The sequence below is a fragment of the Notamacropus eugenii genome, chromosome 1 (assembly GCF_028372415.1).
Source record: "Notamacropus eugenii isolate mMacEug1 chromosome 1, mMacEug1.pri_v2, whole genome shotgun sequence".
Taxonomy (NCBI): domain Eukaryota; kingdom Metazoa; phylum Chordata; class Mammalia; order Diprotodontia; family Macropodidae; genus Notamacropus; species Notamacropus eugenii.
In genome coordinates, this window is record NC_092872.1 from 525,942,091 (window position 1) to 525,968,055 (window position 25,965).

Consider the following 25,965-nt stretch of genomic DNA (forward strand, 5'->3'; position numbering starts at 1 on the left):
TGAATCTACATCTGGAGACAAAGTCAACGTTCGGTTGCTTCTACCTGCTAGTTCCCCCACTCAAGAATTACCTCTTATTTAGTCAGTGTATATTTGTGTGCCGTTCTCTTTGTGACCCCATTTGAGGTTTTCTTGGCAGAGATATTGGAGTGGTTTGCCATCTCCTTTTCCAGCTCACTTTACAGATGAGGAAACTGAAGCAAACAGGGTTAAGTGACTTGCCCAGGGTCACACAGCTAGTAACTGTTCGAGGCTGGATCTGAACTCAGTTCTTCCCGACTCAAGGACCGGTGTACATTGTATAAGCCATACTTATATATCTACACACTACTTCTCACAACAGAATACAGTGCCCTGAGGGCAGAGAGTCTTTCATTTTTATCTTTTTATCACCAGAATCTATCCTAGTACCTGGCAAAGTTGAATAATGAATGCCTGCTAATTGAGTTCATCAAAATTTAAAACTAAGGGGATCAAAAGCAAGTTAGAGAAACTGGGACTTGTTTACTAACTATATAGCTTCACCTCTCTGGGTCTCCATATTTTCAACTTAAAAATAGTGGTCTTTGAGGTTCCTTCTAAGTCAAAAAAATTTCAGTCTCAGAATCATATTACTCTACTTTTCCTCAATGCATCTTTGCAAGAAAACCAAGGCAGGCTGGATGTGCCGTGAGCAACATGCCCTAATGCCTGTCACCAAAAAAACTAAGTTTGGCATCAGACAGCTGATTTAAGGAGGAGGGATCATAGGCTCATAAGATTGAGAATTGAAGAGAACCCCTGAGGCTGTCTCTAGTCCAGCCTCCTCATTTTGAGAAATGAGGAAACTGAGGGCCAGGATAGTGAACTCCCTTGCCAAGGTCACACATGTAGTTAATCAGGGTCAAAGTCATGATTTGAACCCAGGTCTGCTGGCTCCAGCAGCAATTCTTTGTCCACCAGGACAAGGGTTTGAATCCTGGCTCTTTAATAACTATGGGACCATGGGAAAGTCATACAATCTCCCTTAATCAGAATTTCCTTCTCTGTAAAATGAGAGGGTTGGACTAACCCTATGATAGATAACAGGGCACCACCTAGATTGCTTCCATTTAAAATAAGGTGACAAGAATGACCAACATAAGAATGCAACATGTGCCAACGATAACACGATGGAGCAGTCATAGCTACATTGGCAACTCCATTCTCAATACCCATGCTTCCCCTCCTACAAGTCTCCATCCTTCAAGTAAAGTACCCCAACTACCACCCAGGGAATTCTAATTCATCTGTTCTGGTCCAATTAAAATCCCAAACCATGCAGCAGAAAAGCCCTGACCTTAAGAACAGCATGAATGAGAGACAAGAAACCAATTTCTATGGGCCACCCTGACCATGGAAACATGCTTTGATTCTACCTTAATTTTTTTTTACAATAGGAAAGGTTTGGTTGGACCTTCCTGATGTAGGCAACAGAGTAGGGAATAGAATCCAGTGAATATAAGGCTTGGGAGTTAAGGGAGAACAGGGTTCAATCCTGCCTTGGACACTTTTTAGTTACATGACCTTGGTTAAGTCTTATCCTATCTGGGCCTCAGTTTCCTTATCTGTAAAAGGAGCCCAGCTGCCAATTTATGATCCTCAATAACCACAACATTACCCCCTTAGGGTCAAACAATTCTTGAGACTAGTTTCCAGAGGCAGGAGCAAAAAGTCAACAAAAGAGAAAATTCAGTACATTTTCTGTAAGAAGTTCTTAGGCAAGCCCTTAGCAACGAGGCTCACCTGCCATTGCAAAGGGGGAAAATCTTTGATCCCTTCCCTCAGCTTTTGTTCTGAGGGATAGGATGAGATAAAGCCTAGGTTAGGAGAGGATCTTACCCAAGAGCTAGCCAAACCAGAGTAAATAACCAGCCTCACCTCTAGAAAGCGTGAGATGTCCCGCTTATCACTGACGCCCATGGCCACCACGTTTTCAAAGAGCCAGAAGAAGGGGCGGTCATCACCCTCCTTAGGTCGAGCCTCATGTAGAAGGCGGTAGAACTCAAAGAAGAGCCGTCCAGTGCCCTCTGGAAGAGCATAACACCAGATTATAAGCTGGGACTCAAGGGAGGATCAAGCAGCTGAGGAGAAAGAAAAGCTGGGGCCTACACCAGAAGCTACTGGGAGTAAAGGACACAAAGATGTGGAAAAGGAGAGAAAGCTGAATCCCAGATCAGAGAATATAAGTGTCCCAGGAGAAATGAACAGAAAACAGCTTTAATAAGGGAAAAGAGCAGAGTGAGGACCACCTACCATAGAGACCCTTCCGAGCAGGGTTGACAATAGAAAGGTCATTGCAGGGACTGCCTCCAATCACCAAATCAAAAGGGCCCCATTCCTGTATCTGTGAAGGAGAGAGATGCAACAATGAGTCTTTGGCTTCATCGTAGAGGAGGGGCAGCATTCTGAACATCAGGAGAGGCATGTGAGGGGCTGAGCAACATTCTTGCTGCATCAGTAAGGTAGCCAATGACATCTGGGAACAAGAAGGGCTAATCCTCCTGCTTTGAATTGGGCCTTTGAGGGACATCGAATCCACATCTGTCTCATCCACACTTTCAGACCTGTGGATTCTAGAATGAGACAGCAGTGGGACCCAGGCAGGCCATACAGATAAATCCAATCAGGCCAGATCCTCCTAGTACAGGGAACTGGTGTCAAATCCTCCTCTACTGTTGGTCACTTTCCATAAAATGAGGATGTGGCCCCCTCAGGTCCCTCATAGCCCAGGATTTATGATTGAATTATGCCAGGATCTCTTTGTCTAAATTCCAGGGGACTTCTAAGTCCACGATAGGACTATTGATCTGCACTACTGGTCATTTTAAGGGCAAAGAGTGACATTTAAATAATTTTCAAAGCCCCTGAAAGCTGGAAATGTGGAACCATTCCAGTGTGAGCCAGCTTTATCCAGTCTGTTCTACCTGGCTATATCCAAGTCTACTGAGTGTGGCATATAAAGTAAAAAGACCACTGGATTTGAAATTAAGAGGACCTGGGTTCAGATCCTAGCTCTGCCTAACACTTGGGCAAGTCACATCTCTAGGCCTCAAGTTCCTCACTAGTAAAATAAGGAGTTTAGTCTGAATGGCCTCTAAGTTTCCTCCCATCTCTTAATCTATAATCCTAGGACTCTATCTCCACCAGAACAATCCCTTTCCATCCTCCTCTAATAAGGGAACAGCAGTATTCCTTTGGTCCAGTCCTGCTGCATTTGGCCAAACTCCTACCTGCCAAAGGCCCCAGTGAGGCAGATGATGGTAAAGGGAAAAAAAACAGCAGAGGGGCAATGTAGCATGCTAAATCATTAGGAAGCCTTGGGTTCTAGTCTCACTTCTGATATATACTAGATGTGTGACTCTGGGCAAATCACTTAACCTGAGTGATCTAGGATATTCTCAAAGACTAAAATAAAATGCAGGATGGTATCGGATCGGCATTGGCAGAGGGGTTTCCTTACCTAGGAATCTCCTATACTACTTAAATCATGGGTCCGAATCCCTCCCCTACCCCCTAAAAAGAAGGGACAGAAAGACAAGACAGAGAGGAGGAAAGATAAGGTTTTTGTTTTTTTGTTTTTAAAGTAGGAGGAGTGGGGGAAAATGAGAAAAAGTAAATAGAAGGAAAGGAGATAGAAAGTAGCTGGGGTTCTTTTGCATGGTGACATACGTGCTTCTGTGTGACATTGCGGACGTCCCCCACGTACATGATCTTCCCTTGGTGCCGCACCATGCCCACAGTGATGGAGTCCTCACACACCTCTGAGGCAATGTAGCGGTCTACCTGGATCCCCAGGTCCTTCAGCACCAATAGTCCTATGGTCACCAGCAGAGAACACTACCATTAGCTGTTGTTCATGACTTTGAACTTGGAGACTGATCTAAAGATGGGCCTGAACAAAGTCTTCCTAGCTTAGTATCTTTCCTACCCTCTGCACCATTCCCAAATACTGCCAGAGGCTACTCTCAAAGCCCTGGATTCCAAATCACCAAGTTGCAGCTCAGAAAAAGAATCAGAATTTCACCATATGCTCTGCATTTGAATTAGTTTGAACTCAGCTGAGCCAGATGATGGAGTTGCCCAGGCTGTTCAAATAGCATACTAGATAGGGCCTCAGAGGGACCTGCTGATACAGGACATGTCCAACCTGGGGCAAAAACCTCCAGCTAACTTAAATTGAAATTGGGTCTGTGAAAGACCTGTAATTACTCCCAGCTGCATGGCCTCATTCCCAAGGAGCTGAACTCTAGAGAGAATATTTTAAGACAAGTCTGATCTACAATCCATTTCTGAGGCCTCAAAGTAGTTTAGAAGCAGTGTAGGATGTATGGTGGATACAGGAAAGAGTGCTGAACTTGGAGTCAGGAAGATATCAGTTCAAATCCAGTTTCTGACACTACCTATGTGTAACCGTGAGCAATCCTCATAACTTCCGAGTCTCAGTTTCCTCAGCTATAAAATGGGAAAAAGTATTACCTCAAAAGGTTGCTGTAATATATATATGTCAGTGTGCAAAAGTTGAAGTGCTAGATAAGTATTATTAGCATTATTCAAACTGAAGGAGACTAGTCAGAGAACTCACCCCTCCAGGTTCATACAGTACGTTAGTGCAGACGATGAAATAGCCAACATGGCTGTAAGCTAGACAAATCTGTGGGCATCTGTACCTTCCCCAGGGAGTTAGAGCTGATAGTAGGATCATGATCTCTCCCTGCCCTCTTTCTAACTCTTGTAAGAGACGAAAATTCCGAGAATAGATAGTTCTATCTTAAGGGTGATCACCAATGCGTTTTACATGATTGCATTTGATTGTATCAGATTACTTGACATTTTGGAAAAGGAAAGGAGAGAGAGAGAAAAATTTGGAACTCTTTCAAAACTGAATGTTGAAAATTGTCTTTACATGTAATTGAATAAAATACTATTAGAAAAAAAAGGAAGGTGATCATAGTGTAATGGAAAAGAACCTTGGTTTGGAGTCAGAAGCCCTGGGTTTAATCCATCTCTGCCATTTATTAGTTTTATCAATGACAGTGGGCAAGTCACTTAACCTTTCTGTGCATCAGTTTTCTCATGTGCAAGATGAGGGGATTGGACTAGTTGACCTCTAAGACTTCTTCCAACTCCATATTTATGATCCCAGCCCTGTGAAACCTATATAAAGAAATCAGCAATCCCATTGTCTAAGACCTTGGCCCCTTACCCACCTGTGGCAATTCCATCGAAAAGAGATAGCACCCGGATTGGCTTCCTTTTCTCAGCTGGGACTGGGGGATAAACTTTGGGAGGGTCCTAAGGTAAAAGCATAAGAGCCTAGGTAAGCATTGGGGTATGAGGCTTTAAAAAGAGGTTTACCTTCAGACAACTTTTGCCTATTTTATTAGCCAGAATTATCCTGCCTCAGCCTCAAAATCTTCAGATTCACCAACCCAAATTAATTACTGAGTTCAGGTTGGCTCCTCTCCTTTATTCCATTTCAATGAACATGAAAGAGCCCCAGACTGAAAGGCAAGAGCTTTAATTGTCCATAGGAAGATAAAGGGAGAAAAAGCCCGCAGGGGATACTCACAAACTCCTGGTCATGGTTATTGGCGAAAAACATCTGGAGGCGTGACGGCCAGTCCTCTCGCCGCCGTAACAGCCCATAGGTGCCTTTGTGCCCACACATGTAGCAGTTCCAAGGGTCTTCTTTGATGGCTGCCTGGGCAGCCCCTGGTCCCACCAAGAGGTCCACACATTCCACACAGAAGCACCTAGGACCCCAGGGAAGAAGAAAGAGAGATGGTTTAGCTCTGCGGGCTTCTCTGACTCTAGGGGCAGAGTTGGAAATGAAATGGACAAGGCAAAAAGCATGGGACTTAGGACAGGATGTCAGCTGATCATAAGTGGCAGAAGAGCTAGCCCGGGGTTGGAGGCAAGGTGTGCCTGGGGACATGATGCTATGGTGACCAAAGCCAAGGCAGGAGGGCCCCGGGATGGACATGTTTGATGCTGGGGATTTGGGGACTGCCCTCACCTGCAACAGTTGTTGTTCCCACACATGAGGACCTCTCGGCCCCCACAGCAGATAGTACAATATGACTGGTAGCCGTCATCGTCGTACTGATAGGCACACTCCAGGAAGCAGTTCTGTAGGCGTCAGAGGCAAAACCCAAAAAAGCACCAGCATCAGGGCAAGCTCCCCTGACCTCCAGGAAACTGGGGCAAAAGTCAGGCCCAGAACCCAAACTCCCAGCCCAGGGCTCTCTTTACTGGTTTTAGCTTCACAGCCTCACCAGAGAAGACTTCAGCCAGTACTCAACTGAGGCAGTGTGATGCAACAGGAAGAATAGTAAATTGGGAGTCAGGAGCAAGTCAGATTCTGTCTTGGCTATTTGCTCCCTTGGTTAAGTTGGTAAAGTCTCTTCATTCTTCTGGACTTTCAGTTTCCTCTATACTAAAATTAGTTTGGGTTAACTGGTCTCTATGGTCCTTTTCAAAAATAAATCTGTGATTCTGTGATCTCCCCGAGCCCCAAATCAAGGCTGACAGGGCAAAGTGGGAGCTGGTTATTCTCCTGATTCTGTCAAAATAACCTCAAAATGACAGGGTTGGACGAGATGGCCTCTAAAGCCCTTTTAGCTTTAATTGGGAGTAACATGAAGAAATGGGGTGATGACTGGTCAGTCAGTTATCTTTTATCCAGTCAACCCTGCTTCCTTAGCATTTTCCCTTAATCTCTAATTCTGTTCCTATGCTCACCAAGGCTCTGGGGTGGGGACAGTCCAAGAGAACATAGGACATTAAGAGAAGGAAAAAAATTTTTCAAAGGAAAAAAATAATAGGGAGCCCAAAGAGAAGTCTTGGACAGGGCAGAATCTTTATCAGCTCAACAGAAGAAACTCCATGCTTCCACAACCTCCCATCATTAAAAATAGGCCCATAGCCCCTTACCCAACCCTGCCACAGACTAGGAGGTGTGGAAAGTGAGGAAGCCACATTTCTGGGATAGGGAAAAGAATCTCTTGAATTTTTGCACTATGGCAACACCTGTTTGCTGGTCCCCTACCTTGCAGTTTTGGCACATTCCTCCGATGAAGAGCGGGTGTTCCAGGGTGACATTGAGGCTCCCACAGGAGATGCAGATGTCTGATGATAGATAAGGAGAGTAGACATCTGAGTGGGATCTGACTAATGCCTTGCCCAGTCTGACTCAGCACATCAAGAGGAAAAGGGAGAAAGGTATGACGCATGAAGAAGAGAAGAGGTTATGAAAGAGATGGAAAAGTTCTCCAGGGCATGAGAGGGGAAAATGCCTTCTCCCTAGATCTAGGATGCCAATTCTTATCTCCTGGAGCAGCCATATCTACTAGAAATAAAAACAAAACCATAAAGGAGTATTCACTATAAGAAGCAGGGTCTCCAAACTCTGGTTATCGGGCTATCCATGACCCATCTCCAATCCTATTTGGCCTTAAAAAGGTACCATGGAACACAAGGAGGACAAAATTGTTATTACCATGTTAAATTTAATATACACTTTTTAAAAATTTTTTTTAAAAAGTTGCTTCATATACAATACTCTCTTGTTCTTTGGATACTAAAATGTTCATGTTTGTTTATGATTAAGTTCAAAAGAAAAAAAGGACATTTAAAAAGTGGGGCAGAGTCAAATAGCAAAAACAACCTTCTTCTTACAAAGTTTCTATAGGATGCACTGACATGTCTAGAGGCAGAAAACCATTGTACGCAAAACAACCTTATAGAAAAACGGCAGCTTTGCAGTTCCATTCCTGGGCTTCTCTCTCCAACAGCCCTAGGAGCTGGGGGGAGGGGAAGGCTTATCTATTTTGATGACAAATAACTGGAAAGGGCTTTAGCCTAGTTCAGATAGTCTGGTAGAATCGATCACTAATAAGATTACATTTCTGGAACCCAGAATTGTTGGCACTCCTCTCTTTCTGGGGTCAAAGCAAGGGACTGTATTTCTGGAGTTTAATTCTTAGGAATCTTGGAAAGAGACCCTGTACACTTTGGGATCTCCCCTTCCTTACCCTCTAACTAATGGGGGGATTTATATAGAGGTACCAGGGCCTGGTAAAACAGTGTGTCTATAAGTAGCAGCTGTATATGTTGGTTTCTCCTCAAGGACCTTCTAAGTAGAGTCCCCAGGAAGCCCAGAAGATGGCGGAAGACATGTCATCCCAGCCACAATCCACGCACTCACCTTCAATATTCCTGCACTTCTGCCGCACCTCATATACCAGCCGCTCTGCGGAGATAGCAAAAAGCAAAGAAAGGGTCAAAAAGCAGAAAGCGTTGTTGGCTGTCCATGCCCTGTAGCCTGTCAGCCCCCGCCCAAAGGTCTCCAGCAGGCAGTACGTCCTGCGACCACTGCTACCTCTTGTGCGTTCATCAATGATCTCTTTGATCTTGGGCTTTTCTGCTGTGCTCTTTCGGGGCTTTTTGGCTGGTGGAGGTGGGGCATAGGCAGCAGCTTCAGGCTCTACTGGGGCCCACATGTCAGTGTAAACTTCCTTGTAGGGATTTCTCTCTTCTGTACAGGGAGGAGGGTAGAAGAGCTGATTACTGGCTAACAAAATGCCAGTTAAGGAACAATGAGACCTAAAGCTGCTCTCTAACAATCCCAGTCCTAGCTAGGCTTGGGCTACAGCCTCAGGTCTATCTCTGCTTTCTAATGTCCTAACCCTCTGGAGGGGAGAAGCAAGGTGAGCCCTGAGGTCCCCACTGGGCCAGCTCCCCTTACCAAACTCTTGCCCTGACTACAGAAAGAGGGAAGGGCTATGGCAACTACCACTGATTTCTTTCAAACGTTCTCTCTCTCCCTTTCCCCTCTTCTCCCCAGTCCTCTGCCTAGTTCAAGCTCTGTCCAACTGGAACACGTGGCTTGGTCTTCTGGCATTTACCTTCTGGTGGCTCCAGGCCCTTGGGGCCAGAGGGCTGGAAGCCGCCCAGAGCCCACTCGATCATTTGTTTGTTCTGCACCTCCACGGCCTTGGCTGTGTCACTTTCATCGTTCTCAGGACAGGCCGGAAACAGCTTCCCGGCGCGGCTGCTGGCCACCTGTGGGGCAGCACGTTAGGGGGGGAGCGTCATGGCCAGGTTGGAGTGAGGGAGAGAATCGCAGGTGCACAGCCAGACTAGAGGAGAGCAGTGGGAGTGGACATAGCCAGGATATGGGAGTAGAAGGGGGGCGGGCGGAGCACAGATCAGGTGGAGTGAAGGAGGAGAATGTCTGAGGAAGAACAGAGTAGAAAGGGGGTGAGGTGAAGGGAACAGGAGGGACTGCAGCCAGAGGGCCTCACAGACCACAGACTTAGAGTTAGTTGGAAGGGCGTGTCAGAGGTCATCTGGTACAACCCTGGTCAAATTATGAATCCCTTCAACATCTGCAACAAATCAACGTCTAACTTCTCCTTGAAGACCTCTTGTGGCAGGGAGCTCACTACCTCTTGAAGCAATTCATTGCACCTTTAGACTCTACTTATTCTTGAGCAGGCTTTTGCTTACAGTGAGCTGAAAGGTGCCAGCTACTTTCATCCACAGGTCCTAGCTTTGCCCTCCAAGGCCAAACAGAAAAAAAGGCTAACCTAAGCTGTTTGATTAGGGGATTGTTTCCCTTTTGGCTTTGTGCCTATCCCTAGAGCCTAGCATGTTGTCAGCACTCAATACTTGTTGACTGATCAGTCTCTACCATGACATGCCCCTTGAAATGCTTGAAAAAGATAGAGGGCAAGTACACTTCCCCAACCCTCAACAATGCCCCCCCCCCCATCTTTTCTTCTCCAGACTACCTGTTAATAGACCTCATTTCTTCAAAGGATCCTATAAAAGGATTCCAGCTTGTTGGCTAGACTTTTTAAGATCTAAGAGAGGTCTATTCTCTATCTGTTAGTCACCAACCTTCCTACCCTCCAATTTCAACTTTCTGGCCTTTCCCTCCCTCTCACTTTTCAGGCTCTGACACTCACCTGAAGGACCTCATAAATGGCTTTCCGGTACATAGGCTGCTTGTTATATGTGGCCTGGTGGAAGGCGCTGCAGAAGGAGCTCAGTGGCATCAATTTCTCAACACAAACCTGACAGAAACACCAAGTTAACAGAGTGAAGTGTGGGCAAGAATTCTGGAGGTTTTGGAAGAACACAAACCATCACCCTGAATTAGCAAGGATGCAGGAAATAGCAAGGACTGCTAAAGACCATTCTTGTACCATTCAAATTTCAGATACAACCCAACTCCATCTGCCCCCAGGCAGAGGGCTGCAGATCCTGTGCCCAAAGTGGCACCCTCCCCCAATAGCCATGAGCCTCCTAGAACTCACCACTGAGAACTTGCCATCTCCAAACCACATGACCCATCGAGTGCCTTCAGCTGCCCGACTTCGGCCTGTCATCCACCAGGATACAATGCGACCAGGCCACCAGGAGAAGCCCCGAAGTTTTCCCCACACCAGTTCCCCAATGCCAAAGCCCCGGCCATCCTGTAGCCCAAAGAAGTAAAAATTTTTATTATAATTGTCACCAGGATACCACCCCCATTCTCTCACTGCAAAAGGTCTCTCATCTCCTTTCTGCAATTGCCCAAGGCAGTCTCTGTGACAGACATGGAGCAAAAAGGAAAGCCTGGAGAAATAAATAGTGGAGCTGTCTAACTGTGAAAGCAAGTTTAGTGTAATGAGAGGGTGAAGGACTTAAGGAAGATAAAAGCTTGAACCTTGGGGGAGAGTTGGTGATCAGAGGACAGAAAGAAGAATTAGAAGAGCCCAGGAAGGTATCAAGTTAAGTACAAGAAAGAACTAGAGAAATTATAATGACCATTCCTGGCTCAGGGAGGAAAACATGAGGAAATGCACTCCCTCGTTTCAGAGGTAGGTGGACTATGGGTATAGTATTATGGATCAGAATGGTTTGGTTTTTCTTTTTTTGTTTTTTAAATTATAAAGTATACTGGGAGGGGGAGAGAAATAACTGGAAATGACTATGATACGAAAAGCAAAGATATCAACAAAGCTTATTTTTCCTAAAAAGATGTAATACTCAAATACCCACCTCATATTCAGGCTCATCATCAGCAGCCTTAGCGTTATTCTTGTCCCCAGCATCAGCCCCCACTGGCTCAGGTGTGGTGGCCACAGTGGGGGAAGCAGGATCAGTAGGTTGCTGTAAAGCAGGAGGACTGGCCTCCTCCACCTTCTGTGGCTCTCCAGTCCCCTGGGTTTCTTCTACAACATTCATCACTGCGATGACCTTGGCTTTCTTCTCAGCCTGAGGAGGACAGAGACAGAAATATCCAATGTAACTGTTGTTACAGCTACATCAAAGTTCCCCAAGGAAAAGCTTATTCAGGGTTTTTGCTTTCAGAGAGAAGATTCCCTGAATCTTGAAACTGCCAAGGAAATGGCAGGAGGATAGCCACCTCTCCTAGATGCTGTAACAATTTTATGAAACAAGTCACTTAGTAAAAAAAAAATTGAAATAATACTCCTGATTATAAGTCATCTTTACCAAATTGAATGTTATCCCTTCATTTCCTCTCTAGGGCTCTTTTTTTTCCAGTTAAGAAATCTCACTCCCTAGTCTCATCTTTAATTAATCTTCACATAACCTCTTAACAGGCTAGGAATCTATTCTTTTACACCTGAAGTGCCCAAGGTTTTGAGTCCCTCATAGGGGAGCTTTGAAATATTAAAAGAACCAAAGAAATGGGAGCTATCATAATCCTAGAAATGATACAACAAGATAGCCTTAAGTAAAAACAGGAGGTAACAGAGGTCAGGTGGGCCAAACCACTACCAGCAATGCAATCACCATTCCCCTTGTTCTCTGGTGGTCCTAGCACAGAACCCAGAGCCCAATTGCAGTGTCTATGTTAGAGCCAAAATGGTGGATCAACGGTAACCCAAATGAACTCTCTGAACATTCTCCTCCAAACAAATTTAGAATAACACCTCAAATAAAATTTTGGAGCAGTAGAGTCAACAAAAAGTTAGAGTGAGACATTTTTCAACCCTAAGAAAATTAGGAAGTTGGAAGGAGTTTGTGATACCTGGGTGGAGGCCTATTTGACACTCAGCAACAGCAGTTTGAGGAACTTTTGGTTCAGAGATGGTAAATGGTCAAAAAGAAATTACAGGGACCCTTTGCTGGCACAGGGTACAGCTGGCACCAATCAGCAATTCTATTGAGCACACAAAGTTCTGGGTCATAGTTCCAGGGCAGAGAAGAATGCTGGGGGTTAGTCCCAAGGGGTCCTAACTGCAGTTCCCAGGCAAAGAGATCATTAGTGCTTGGTGACTACAGGAGACCAAGGGCCATTTCTAGCTAAGACCAGGAGAGCAGTGACCATACCTCTCCCAGGATCACACCACCTTGGAAACACCAAAAACTTACATATCACTAGAATTAGCTCTGAAAACCGCAACACAAGAAAAGCCTAAAGCTTGGGACAGTGCCTCCCCCTCCCAGGTGAGCAGAGCCCCACTTTAACATAAAATCCAAAGTTAAGAAATGGACTGGAAAAATGAGCAAACGACAACAAATGAATTAGCCCATATAAAGGTGGCAGTGGCAGGAAGTGGCAAGTGGCAAAGAAGACCAAAACAAAGTAAGAAGACAACAACATGAAAATAGCTACAAGCAAAGCCTAAAAGAATGCTAATTGGACCCAGGCCCAATAAGAATTACTGGAAGAGATAAGGAAAGAGGTAAAAGTGGTAGAGGAAAAATTGGGAGAAGAAAATTAGCAACATGATAAAGAAGCACAAAAGAAACCTGAAGAAAATAATACCTTAAAAAACAGAATTAATCTAATGGTAAAAGAGGTACAAAAATTCACTGAAGAACTCCTTAAAAAGCAGAATAGGTCAAATGGAAAAAAAAAAATCTCACTGAAGAAAATAATTCCTTAAAAACTGGAATCAGGTAAGTGGAAGCCAATGACTCCATGAGAGAGCAAGAAACAATAAAACAAAGTGAAAAGAATGAAAAAAAAGAAAGTGTAAAATATCTTATTGAAAAAACAACTGACCTAGAAAACACATCAAGGTGAAATAATTTAAGAATTATTGGACTGCCTCAAAGCCATGATCAGAGAAAATAGTATGGACATGATATTTCAAGAAATTATAGAGGAAAATTGCCCCAATAGCTTAGATCCAGTGGGTAAAATAAAAATAGAAAAAAATCCACCAATCATCTCCTGAAAGAGATCCCAAAATGAAAACTCCCAGCAATATCATAGCCCAAATTCAGAACTCCCAGGTCAAAGAGAAAATATTTCACACAGCAAGAAACAATTCAAATATTGTGGCACCACAGTCAGAATCACACAAGATTAATCACCTTTTATGTTAAAGAAGTGAGGGGCTTGGACTATTCTGGAAGGCAAAGGAGCTAGGATTACAACCAAGAATAACCTATCCAGCAAACCTGAATGCAATTGTTTGGGGGGGAGGGGGAGAGATGCTTAATGAAACAGAGGATTTTAAAGAATTCCTGATGAAAATACCAGAGCTGAATAGAAAATGTGACATTCAAGTACAAGATTCAAGAGAAGCATAAAAAAGATAAACATGAAACAATAAGCACAGGGTTTCAACAAAGTTTAAAATGTTTACATTCCTCTATAGGAAGAAGACACATACAACTCCTAAGAACTTTATCATTATTAGTGCAGTTAAAAGGAGTTTATTTAGACAGAGGGCACAAATGTGAGTCAATTAGGTTGGAATGATCTCCCCCCAAAAAGGAAAGGGTGAGAAAGAGGGTTGTATTAGAAGAAGGAAGAAGGGACATGTAGAATAGGGACATTTTTCTCATATAAAGAGACATACAAGGAAGAGTTTTTACAGTGCAGAGGAAAAAAGGGGGTGGGGATGGAGGACAATGTTTGAACCTCATTGGAATTAGAAATGGTTCAAAGAGAGAAAAATATATATACACAGTCAGCTGTGTATAGAAATGTAACATCAACAGGGAAATAGGAAAGGAAAAGAATAAGAAAAGGAGGGGGGAGGTGTTGATAAAAGAGGAAACAGACTACGGGAGGCAGTGGTCAGAAGTAAAATAGACTTTTGAGGAGGGACAGGATAAAAAAGAAAAAAAAGAAGAAAATGGGATGGAGGGAAATACACAGTTAGAATCATTACTGTGAATGTGAATGGGATGAGCTCACCCATGAAATGGAAGTAGGCAGCAGAATGGATTACAAATCAGAATCCAACAATATGTTGTTTACAAGAGACATATTTGAAACAGAAGGATGCAGACAGAATTAAAAAATAAAGGGCTGGAGCAGAATCTAATATATTTCAACTAAACTTTAAAAAAAAAACAGGGTAGCAATCTTGATCTCAGACAAAGCAAAAGCAAAAATAGACCTAATTAAGAGGGATAATCCAGGAAACTACATTTTGCTAAAAGCCACAGACAGTAAAGTCATATTTAAAATTTTTACAGCAAGTTTCTCTGATAAAAGGCCTCATTCTTCAAATATACTGAGTATAGAACTGAGTCAAATTTACAAAAATAAGAGCCATTCTCCAATTGATAAATGGTCAAAGGATATTAAACAAGCAGTTTCCAGAAGATAAAATCAAAGCTATTTAGTCACATAAAAAATGCTCTAAATCACTACTGGTTAAAGAAAAGTAAATAAAAACAACTCTGAGGTACTTACTTTACACCTATCAGATATGACAAATGCTGAAGGGGATGAGAGGAAAATGGGTACACTAAAGAACTGCTGGTGGAGTAGTGAACTGGTTCAATCATTCTGGAGAACAATTAGGAACTAGGCTCTAGGATGTTGCAATAGTCCACTAAATCTATATCCCAAAGACATCAAAGAAAAAGAACCTACATGTACGAAAATATTTATAGCAGCTCTTTTTGTGGTGGCAAAGTTAGAAATTGAGGGGATGCTCATCAATTGGAGAATGATTGAGCAAGTTGGGACATATGACTGGAAGAGAGTACAATGACAACTGAAAGTGGTTTCAGAAAAACATGGAAACTCCTATATGAACGGATGCAAAGTGAAGTGAGAAGAACCAGATCATTGTGCACAGTACCAACAATGTTGTAATGATGATCATCTGTGAAAGACTTGGCTACTGATTAATGCAATGATCCAAGATAATTCCAATGGATTCATGACAAAGAACTTCTATCCACCTCCACAGAGAGAACTAATAAACTGTGAGTGCAAACTGAAGTATAATTTTCTCACTTTATTTTTCTTTTTTTTTGAGGGGGGGGAGAATGCAGCTAATATGGAAATGTTTTGCATGATTTCACATTATAATTGATATCATATTACTTGGTCTTTCAGTGGGCAGGGATAAGGGAAAAAATTCGGAACTCAAATTTTTTTTTAAAAGTTAAAAACAAATTTTAAAAGATTTAAAAAAAAAAATACAGTGTCATTAATATCATTGCCTCAAGCCATCACTGAGGAAATTAACCATTGTGGAGGAGGGGCTCACCAGCCCCCTGCCACCACCAATACCAACCACCTGTTACCAATGGGCAGAAAAGCCCCAAAGTCCCAAGAATTACAGTTCCTCAACCCCCACTGATACCAACCTGGCCCATACATCCACTGTTCAAGGTAGAAACACTAGTGGAGATGTGGCTAGGCAGCTTGCTTCTACCCCAGTTTCTCTGCAGTCAAAGCTATTAAAGACCCAGAAAACAAAGTTTTCAACCCCAAAGTTTTTGACAATGTCAAATGGTTCAGCATCAGAAAGCAGCATGGTTTTATTAATGGAAATGGCATTAAAAATATATTATCATCTACATGGCCATTGCACCCTAAGGACTACAGGCCCTTCCCATCTAACTTGAAGCTGAAACCTCCTGTGTGTTGTCTCCTATTAGATTGTGAGCTCTCTGAGAGCAGTCTCGTTCTCCTATTTTTTATACTTTGTACGGTCAGAGAGCTTAATCAATTATTTTTTAATTCACTCATTCATTCCTGGATAAATTCTTCTCCAGATTTCCTCTTAGAGTAGGGTTCACTAATATATTTGCCTACCTCAATTTCCTAGGTAATAAATTTCCTGTAGACTCAACCTCCAATGGCAGTTTCAGCTTTTCATGTTCTTTCTACTAATGGGCAGGCACCTACATTTCCAATGCCCAAGTCAAGCTTCCCCTAGTTCAGGTACAAGGCTGTGCTGACCATCTCTGTGTTCCCCAAATCTCCTCGATCACTCTAAGACATCGCCCATTCTACCCCTGCCCCAGCCTACCTATCTTCCTACTTTTAATTAAGGAATCCTAGCATCACACAGAGATTTAGAACCATAAGGCACCTCGGAGCCCCCTCACTTCACAAATGATGACACTGAAACCCAGAGAAGTTAAGAGACTTTCCCATGATCACACAACTAGGTAAGTGCCTAAGGAAGTACTCAGACCCAGGTCTTCCTAATTCCAGGTCCAAGTCTCTAGCAGAAATTAATGGAAACTGATTATAAATCTACAATAGATCAATCCACAAGCAATTAGTATTCAGTACTTTCCACAAGCCAAGCATCGGGCCGCTAAGGGTACAAAGACAAATGTTAAACAGTTCCCGCCCTCAAGGATTACATTCCAATGGGATGGGACAAAACAGATAGGGAAATGATGGGTCAGGTAAAGGCAGGTGTCCTGATGGAAAGGTCACACTTGAGCTGTGTCTTCAAGGAAATGAGGGATTCTAAGAGGTACAGGTTGAGGACAGTGGGCTTTCCAGGAAAAGGGAAACAGCATGTGGAAAGCTGAGACAAGAGATGAGGAACAAGACGGCCAATTTGGCTGATCAACAGCCAAGAAAACCCCAAATGACGCGGTGGAAGAGTCAGGACACAACTGAAAAGACTGAACAACAAAAGACTACATGAAGAGAAGTGATAAGTAGTAAGGCTGGAAAAGTTGGTTCCTGTTGCCAAATTCTACAATGTCAGTCTAGCTGGCATGTTTCCTTTCTGATACATAGATATTACAATGCCAAGCTCAAGTCATCTCCCACAATACTTTCCACACCATGTCTTCAAAGTGTTATTCTGCAACCTTGTCTTTGTTCTGTACTGTTATAATTCACATTTAATCCTCATCTTTGAAACCTTCCCACTGGTTCCCCCATCACCCTGAAAAGACAATATTCTTGACTGGAATCTTTTAAGATCTGTTTTAACCTCCTACCTTCCACTCCTCCAAGGCTTTGGGAAATGTCATTTAGCAAGCTCTTACTGATGACCCTTCTAGCTCTAAACCTGTGACCCTAGTATGCATCAAACACCCTAGAGATAAAGGCAAAAATAACAGACCCTGTCCTGTAAGCACTGACATTCTTAGGGGGAAAGATTATGTGTAGATAAGTGAATAAATAAAAAAAAATACACTAAGTAATGAAGGGATTGTGGTAAACTAACAGCTGGGGATGGCTGGGAGATGAGAAAAGTTCCCCTAGAAGAGAATAATGTGAAATCAATCAGGAAAGAATGGAGTTAGATTGTAAAAGCTCATCAGAGCATCACAGGAGTTTGAATGTGATCCTACAGGAAACTGGGAGTCACTGAATCTTCCTAAGTGATACATGCATGTACACTGAAAAGTATTTATACAAAGTATCATGATAATAGTCATTCAAAAGGAAGACAGCACTGACAGTAACAAAGATCTAAGCTGAAGGGAGGGGACATCCAAACAGTGCATCCAACGGTGCAGGGGTGGAGAGTGGAAAAAATTTAAGAAGCCCAGCAGGAAGGAAGAAATTCTAAGTCGTGCAGGTGAGGAGGGAACAATTCCAAACAAAGGGGATCGATCACCTTTGCAAAGACAGGGGAGAGATGAAGAGATGGAATGCTAAACACCACAGCGGAAAGCAAGCAGTTCAATGTGAATGGAAGGGAGAAGACATGGCGGGAGGGAGGATATACGAAATAGGAAAAGAAAGCTAGGTACAGGAAAAGACTTACATGAACTAAAGCTTAGTAAAGTGAGCAGAACCAGGAAAACATTGTACATAATGATAGCAACATTGCATGGTGACCAACTTTGATAGACTTAACTCTTCTCAGCAATACAAGGATCCAAGACAATTCCAAAAGACTCACGATGGAAAATGCCATCCACATCCAGAGAAAGACCTATGGAGTCTGAATGCAGAACGAAGCATACTATTTTTTCCTCTCTCTTTTCTAGTTGTTTCTTTCTCGTGTTTTTTCCCTTTGGTTCTAATTCTTCTTTACAACATGACTAATATGGAAATCTGTTGAATATCATTGTGCTTGTACAGACTATATCAGATTGTACACTGTCTTAAGGAGGGGATGACGGAGGGAGGGGAAGAAAATTTAGAACTCAAAATCTTATAGAAGTGAATGTTGAAAACTCAAAACAAACAAATAACACTTAAGAAAAGAAAGATCGGTACAAGCTAAATTGTAGAGGGGCTTTAAAAGTCAGACTGAAGAGTTGTCTTTTATCCTAGAGGCAGTGGGAAACCATTGAAGAATCCATTCTTTACACTCACCTCTATTATCTCAATTCAAATACTACCATAAAAAATACAACCTAAAACATTCCCAAAGTGGAAAAGGTGTGTACTCACAGCTATCTTCAGATATAAAAATGACACAAGACAACTCTAATTTCTTCGGACCATAGGTTACTTCCTTTTTTCTTAACTCAGGCCTTCTACTAAAGTTTGCCTGGAAGGCACAAATCCCCCCTCCCCACACCATGCCCGACACTCAGAGGGCACTCAAATATTAATTAAGGATGACTCACAGAGAACCTCAACACCCACTCATAAAAAGGGATAATGTGTACTCTTCCCCCACCGACAGCTGGAATAAAAATGCTCGTAGATGGGGGTTGGGGGGGGAGAAGAGGCCCCTCGGCTGTGCATTCGGGACATCAAGTACACTTTAATTGTCCTTCCCTCCCGACGTTCCTACATTTAGTTACCTAGCAGGGAATTTACCCTCAATTCTACTATTTGCCTCCATGTGGGGCAAGCTAGGACAAGGGGCGCTGGCAGTATGGTCTCTCCAACTTTTCCCCTCCTCCTGTTTGACCCCCTTTTCTTTGACCTTCCTGGGAACCTATAGGAGATTCCATTCCACCATTCTTGCTAGAGGAACAAACCTCTTCTACCTCAAGGCCCCCCTTCTAAAAAAGATAGGTCGATAGGAGTCTTTGGGTTACATCCCTAATGACCTGACCTACATTAGACCACTGACCTAGAAGACCCAAAGGATCTTTTGGCTCAGGAGTTAATGAGCCACTGGGGCCCAAGGGCAGCACCTCTCAGTCAATGCAGAGGACAGAAGAATGGGGGAGGGGCGCCAGGGGGAGGAGAGAGTCTCCCCATCAGCCTGGGAAAATAGATGGAAACTTTCATTACTTGAGGATGGTCAGAGAATGCTAAAGTCCATAGGGTGGAAAGAGGGGGAAAAAAAGATTTCCTCTCAAGCCTGGAAGAGTTTGAAAAACAGCAGGGACAGGACCTCCCACTCTCCATCACTAACATGGTGAAACGATTTATTTCCCCCTCCCCCCAGTCTAACTTGACTACCTTTTCTCCTGGCTAAGAAGGCCTTAAAGGGAATTGTGCTTGACAGAAACCTCTCTGCTCTATCCCCACAAGCCTTTTGTCGTTTCTAAGATTTTCCTGGCTAAACTCTTGAAAATACTTCCCCCTTCAACTTCTCCAGAGTGCCAGGCTCAGTGGCTGATATCTGTTGGCTAAGTGTAGTTAGTTATCCCAGTACACTGAGCACCAAAAGTAATCTCTGCCCCTGGGCTGGACTCGGCTGTCACCTGAGAGACTGGAGTGGAAGCTTGTGGCTACAGCGGAGGTGAGGAGAGAAGAGAGGAAATAGTTGGAGGCTGGGGTCTGAACAGTGGGAAAGAAACAGAGTTGGGGGAGTGGGGGTTGGAGGAGGGGATAAGGAAAGGCTTCAAGACAAGAGTGCAGGGCTCAAGGGGCAAGTTCAAGGGAATAAATCCTTCAGTCCTTGCATTTTTCAACCCCACCCCAGGGTGCCAAGTAAACAATAGCTGGGAAAGAAAGACCTAGCTCCTCTCCCCCACCTTCATCCCATTAAATTGATGACTACCATTCCACAAGCTTTTCATGAGCTCAATTAACCCTCAACTTGGATTCCATTTTCTACCCACATGGCAGGTAGAGGAAATCAGGCATAAATAAGAGTGAATCTCTCTGGCCCTTTTCTCTCTCCCTTGCCTTAATGTACTAACTCATACAACCAAGCTTCAAGGCATTGGCCAGCCAGGCAAAGCTAGCAATGAGCCAGCAATTCACACACCAAGCTCTAGCCAGCCCCAACAATACCATCCCCATCATCTGTCACCCCCAGTCAGCTGCCTGCTGACATCAGTACAATCCACTGTGTGAATCTGTGGATTCCCCCCACCCTCTGCGTCGCCCTTCCCCCCCACAACCTCCTTGGTTCTCCAGTGGCAGCAGCAGTCAGGGTTCTGTTGTTCACCATCCCCAGCCCTCGACATGTCAAGAAAGCTCCATTCATCCTGACTCGGATCCCACCACTGCCCCTTGAATTTGACTCTGGGGCCCCCTGCCCAGGCTTCTCTTCCCTCACCAGGCCCCTGTGGCTGAGGATCTCTGATCTACTATGTCCACCCTTATTATGAGTCAGGACCTCCCTCTCTCCTTCCCTTGCTCTTATCTGGCTTGGTTCTTGCTCCAAGGAGAACTCAAGAGTGATGGAACTCCTGAGCCCAGCAGGGCCAACCACAGGCGCTGTCTCACCATTCTCCATCCCCACCAGCCCCCAATCCCCAAACACAAGTCAGCAGGTTAACAGCAGGAAATCAGAGTGAACCTTAGATCAGCTATATAAATGTCAGCTGTTATTACTATTGTTTCCCACACAGAGAACAGCAAAACATGAGAAGAAGCTGTTCCCATTTAACTCCCAGGTCCCGCTCAGTCCCTAGCCCACCCTGTGGCCCATGCCCACTCTTCTGACTATTTCTTCCCCAATTTCCCAATTCTTCTCCTAGACCTTGCTGCTCAGATTGCCAGCCCTTTAGCCTTGTGGCTGTGCCCTGGCTGAGTCGGTGGGCAAAGTCAAAGGAGTCCAGAGAAGTAAAGATTGGCTGCTGATCCAGTGCTAGCTGAGCTTCCCCAAAATAACTGAGCCAAGATTTGGGGGGGAAAAAATCACACACCCCTTCAAAACAAGGGGTGGCAAATCTTAATCTCTGCAGAAATGCCAAGAGACTTTCCCTCTCCTCCCCCAACCTGGCCCCTCTGCCCCCCCCTCCTGCCCCAGCCCTCTGTATACTCCAGTGGTCAGCCCAAGCACCTACCCATAAGGCCAGGTGCAACCTCTGTCTGGTCCAGCTCAGGTGTGAGGCCCCTTGGCCCAGAAGCTCAGACTGTGGCCGCCCGTCTTGGGGGAGGGTAAGGGGGGAGATGGGGCTGGGGGCGGAGGGGTCCAAAGGGGGGGTAGGTTGGGGAGAGGGGGGAGGGCCTGAACATTTTCTTTGTCTAGGAACTCCAGGTCACGTGGGTCCAGCTGGAGTGCCTGGTTGGCTAGGAAAAGGACCGGGGGAGGGGGCCGGCTCACAGACGCTGGCAGTGGGCCAGCCCCCTCTTGTCTGGTCTACCAGGGGTGGAGTATTCAGGCACAGGGGCCTGGGGACAAGGGCTATGGGGGCGGATCCCTCTCCTTCCAGGGGGAAAGGAAAGCCCTTCCCCCACCCAAAGAGGTCCTTCCCCTCCCTGCCCCCACTCTCACTTCTGGAAGAGATTAACGGAGAGAGCCTGGGGGCCAGGCAGGGATCCCACTGGGAGGAAAAGAGGCCGGGAGTGGGGCAGGGGGAGAACCAAGGGGGTTGGGAGCTGGCCAACCAGCAGGATGGGCCCGCAACCTTCCCGCAGGTCACCTGGGCACAGGAGAGCCCAAGACCTGAGAGAGAGAGGGAACCAGGGAGGGAACTGAAAGTTGAGTTAAGAAATAAAGTAAGACTGGAAAAGGCGGAACAGGAAAAGAGACCTCTTGGCAAGCGAGAGGCCAGGAAGGCAGCAGGAAAGCCCCAAAAATGCAACATCAGCAAGCCCCAGCCATTTGAGTTGGAGCCTTGGGAGGAGAAACGAAGGGTCACTGCTAAAAGAAAGCCTCATACCTCGGATAGCCTGAATTTAGAATCTCCAGAAGCAGAGGATGGGTTACCAGTGACAGCTCAGTCCTTCCCAGGGTTGGACTTTCTAAGTTTGCTTATGCTTTGCCAGGTTCCCAAACTCCTTAGATCCCTTAGACTTAGTGCCTGCTACTCCAGACCCCTATTTTCCCATTAGGGTGGGGCATGGTATGTTTTGTCTAGAAAGTTCTGAGTGAAATATTTGTGGAAATACAGGCCAGTTCCAATTTCTCTAAGACATCCTTTGTCCTGATTCATCAATTATTGTTATTATTATTAAGGGGATCATAAGACCATCAATTTACTGCTAGAAGGATCTTAAGGGTGACCTAGTCCAAGCCTCTTATTTTACATATGGGGAAACTGAGGCCCAGAAAAATGTAACTTGCCCAAGGTCACACAGGTGAATGAGCCAGCAGCTAAGCCAGTATGCAAATCCAATATGTGACCCAACTGCCGGGCAGCCCCAGATTCAACTCAGGAGTGGTCCTGGTTTCATCTTAGGTGGAAAGGCTAGAATTGAAAAAGAAAGGATCAGGTTTCTCTTACTCTCTAGCTTGGTATGCCTCTGTCTGTAGTAATTTCAGGAAAATCTCTAAAACAAAAGAAATATGTGTGTGTTATGTTATAAATGTCTCCCCCAAAGTGGGTTAACTGGGTCTCTTCTAGAAAAGGTACTCAGCGTAAAATATAATTATCGGTATAGGTCAGTTATTTTCAACAAGCTTCCAAGCTATCTGCTCTCAACTAAGGGCCCACCATGCATAGTGCAAAAAGGCTAGAGATGGGGGTAGGAATGGGCAGAACTCAAAAGACAAAATATGAGCCCTGCCTTCATGTAGATTATTAAAACCTCAAATTGATAAAGCACTCAAGATTAAATCTAGTTAGGACAAGATGTAGTCTGTGAAAAGAAAAATAACAAAATAGAGGCAATAAGGAATTTGACAGGATAATGGTTCAAATATAAATGAATGATACAGAATAACCAGTGCCCTAGGAGATCAGAGCTGGGGCTTGAGCTGAGCTCTAGAAAATGAAAATCCTGGGAATTGTAGAGGAGTAAGAGGAGCATTTCAGAAGATAGAAAAAAAGCAAAGGCTAGCCAGAAATGGGTATTATCTGAAGATGATGGAGGTGAGGGGGAGGAGGAAAGGGAGGGTTTGATGACCTGATGAACTAAAACAAAAAGTCTGATTAATCAATAAGCATTTATTTAAACGGTACTATACAGGGTGTCCCTAAAGTCTTAGTGCAGTGTACACTTTAATTGCTTAAAACTGTATTAAGGTGGGTATTGTGTTAGGAGTTAAGGATGCAGAATCAAAAATGAAACAGCCACTGCCCTATAGATAAGAGACAAGATGTTGTGTATGAGGAATAGGAAGAAGCTAGTCTGGCTGGTTTGCAGAGGGTACAAAGTAAAAACAATGTTTAATCATCTTTCTAGAAGATAGACTGGAGCCAGACAGTTAATTCAAGTTGGGGGAATGATGTCAGAATATGAGGGTTGTCACAGAACTTTTTAACTGGAAAGGCCCTGAGAGTCCATGGAGTCCAACCTTTTCATTTTACAGGTGAAGAAACTGAGGTACAGGGAGTCTAACTGATTTGCCCAGAGTCATACAGGTAATAAGTAAATGACAGAGCTGGACTTTGAACGTAGGACTAGTAACTCCAAGTTGAGTGCTCTTGTAATTGAATTATGCTAAAGGTTTAGAAGTAGTAGGATCTATGGTGAACTTTTGAAAAGTGTAAACTTTTAGGGGAAAAAAAGTTCTTCCCTCCCAAGCTGCCTCCAGTGTATACATTGGCAGGAGAGTGTGTTCTAAGTTTATGGATGGAATGTTCGTTATATTTTAGTTATTCTCACTTTGCCTCCTATTTAGTAAATGTTTGTAATTAATAGTTTAAGCTAGGAATTCTCAACCTGGGGTCTATGTCATCAACTTGTTTTTAAAAATATTTTTGCAAAGAAAGGAGGGAAAAGAATAGAAGGAAGGATGAAATTATATTCTACTCAACAAACATATTGGCTGACAGTCAAGATAATTGGGTCTCTTTTTGTAACTCTACGTATTTTATCAGATGAGATAATGCAGGTAATCTCTTTGCAAACCTTCAAGGACTATATAAATGTTAGCTACTATCATCATCTGTTTTATGCATTTAAAAAGCATTCTTCTGAGAAGGCTTTATCAAATTGCCAAAGGGATCCACAACACAAAAAAAGATTAAGAACCTCTGGCTTAAACAAGAAAGAGGGAAAGAAGGAAGGAAAGGAAGAGAAGAAAAGAAGGAAGAGAAAGAAGGAAGTGAGAGAAGGAAGGTAGAAAGGAGGGAGAGAGGAGTAAGGAGGAAAGAAAGGAGGGAAAAGAAGGAAAGAAGGAAGAAAGAAATTGTATTCTACTCAACAAACATGCTGGCCAACAGCTTCTCAACTCAATCCTTATCACCCTTAGCTAATATGACTTGGCCTTGCCAGTTTAACATGCTTCCTCCCATGTATACATCTACTAATAGGAGCTCCGAAAGCAACCCAACCTCTGGGAACAAGGGGGTAGACTGTGAGCTCCCTTTTCTTCCCCCTCCTCACAGATGAAACTGTATACCACACAACTCCCAGCTTCAGCCTGGCCATCTTGGAGAGGAGCCAAGAGCTGGAGAGGACTGCAAGAGCCCACCTTGATATGCTGGCTATCGACAAATCAAAATGTAACCCAATCCAGTTTCTCAACTAAGGAATCTCAAGCCTGAGGGAAGAGGCTGATGCTGGGATATTCCTGCCAAGACCAGTGATTTGTAACCAAACCGACATAAGGTAGGAAGATGACAAGAGGAAGAAGGAAAACTACCTCACTCCTTCTAGGGCTGAAGGCATTTTGAGGGAAAGAATGAAGAAAAAAGTATTCCTGGTCTCATCAACTTGGCTTGGAGGTATAGCAAGACAGGCACACTGATGTACTGTTGGACAATCTTTGAATTAATCTAACCTTGTTGGAAAACAAGAATCAGAATTATCTAGAAACTTTCATACCGTATAACCCAGAGATCCTACATGTATGTATCCTTAAGGAGGTCAGAGCATAGAAATACCCCCATATAGACCAAAATATTCATCCTAGCAATTCAGTAAAAGACAAAAACAAACAAAAAACAGTGACACAGTGGTGTCCATGAATTTAGGACCAGCTGAATAAATTGTGGTATATGAGTGCCAAGTAATATTATCACTACACTGTAAGAAATAGTGACTAGGAAGAATTCAGAGAAACATAGGAAGATTTGGATGAACTAACACAGAATAAACAAAACCAAGAAAACAATTAACATTAATAGTTTTGTTTGCAATTATGTAAATGAAAACAATACTGAAAAAGCAGTTGAGCTCAGAATAATAACCATGACTAATTTTAGTCCTGGAGAACAGATGTAACACATTTTCCTTGTCTTAGTGGTGCTGGGGGGTGGGAAGTGGGGATGAGGAATGGGACATTATACTGTCAGAGGGGGTCCCTGCCTGGGTTAACTTAACTTTTGCTTTGTTACAAGGGAGGGTTTCATAAGAGTTGAGAGAAGAATATACTGGGAAATGATTATTGTGTAAAAAATAAAAGACATCAGTAAATCTTTAAAAAAAAACAAAACTCATAGGGTTTAGAGCTGGAAGAGACTTTGGAAAGGATGTAGGCCAGCCCCCTCACTCTAGCATGGAGGAAAATGAGTATCAGTGAGATGAAATGATTTGCTCTGGGTCTC

At 43.8% G+C, this 25,965-nt stretch overlaps 1 protein-coding gene across 8 annotated transcripts in view; it reads right to left on the reverse strand.

Annotated features, from left to right (window-relative positions):
- Positions 1 to 25,965, reverse strand: part of DNMT3A (DNA methyltransferase 3 alpha) — a 182,075-nt gene that overhangs the window by 45,950 nt on the left and 110,160 nt on the right. For 6 of the 8 annotated variants that reach the window (XM_072633886.1, XM_072633887.1, XM_072633888.1 and 3 more), the window contains 13 exons: positions 11,071 to 11,286; positions 10,344 to 10,502; positions 9,993 to 10,100; positions 8,928 to 9,084; positions 8,402 to 8,557; positions 8,228 to 8,272; positions 7,070 to 7,149; positions 6,038 to 6,150; positions 5,591 to 5,774; positions 5,229 to 5,313; positions 3,691 to 3,836; positions 2,275 to 2,365; positions 1,900 to 2,048 (listed from right to left, as the gene is read on the reverse strand). In XM_072633886.1, the coding sequence (XP_072489987.1) occupies positions 1,900 to 2,048; positions 2,275 to 2,365; positions 3,691 to 3,836; positions 5,229 to 5,313; positions 5,591 to 5,774; positions 6,038 to 6,150; positions 7,070 to 7,149; positions 8,228 to 8,272; positions 8,402 to 8,557; positions 8,928 to 9,084; positions 9,993 to 10,100; positions 10,344 to 10,502; positions 11,071 to 11,286 (1,689 nt within the window). Of the gene's footprint in view, positions 1 to 1,899; positions 2,049 to 2,274; positions 2,366 to 3,690; positions 3,837 to 5,228; positions 5,314 to 5,590; positions 5,775 to 6,037; positions 6,151 to 7,069; positions 7,150 to 8,227; positions 8,273 to 8,401; positions 8,558 to 8,927; positions 9,085 to 9,992; positions 10,101 to 10,343; positions 10,503 to 11,070; positions 11,287 to 21,372; positions 21,603 to 25,965 lie in introns of those variants that run through there. The other 2 variants (XM_072633891.1, XM_072633889.1) reach the window with 2 other exon arrangements.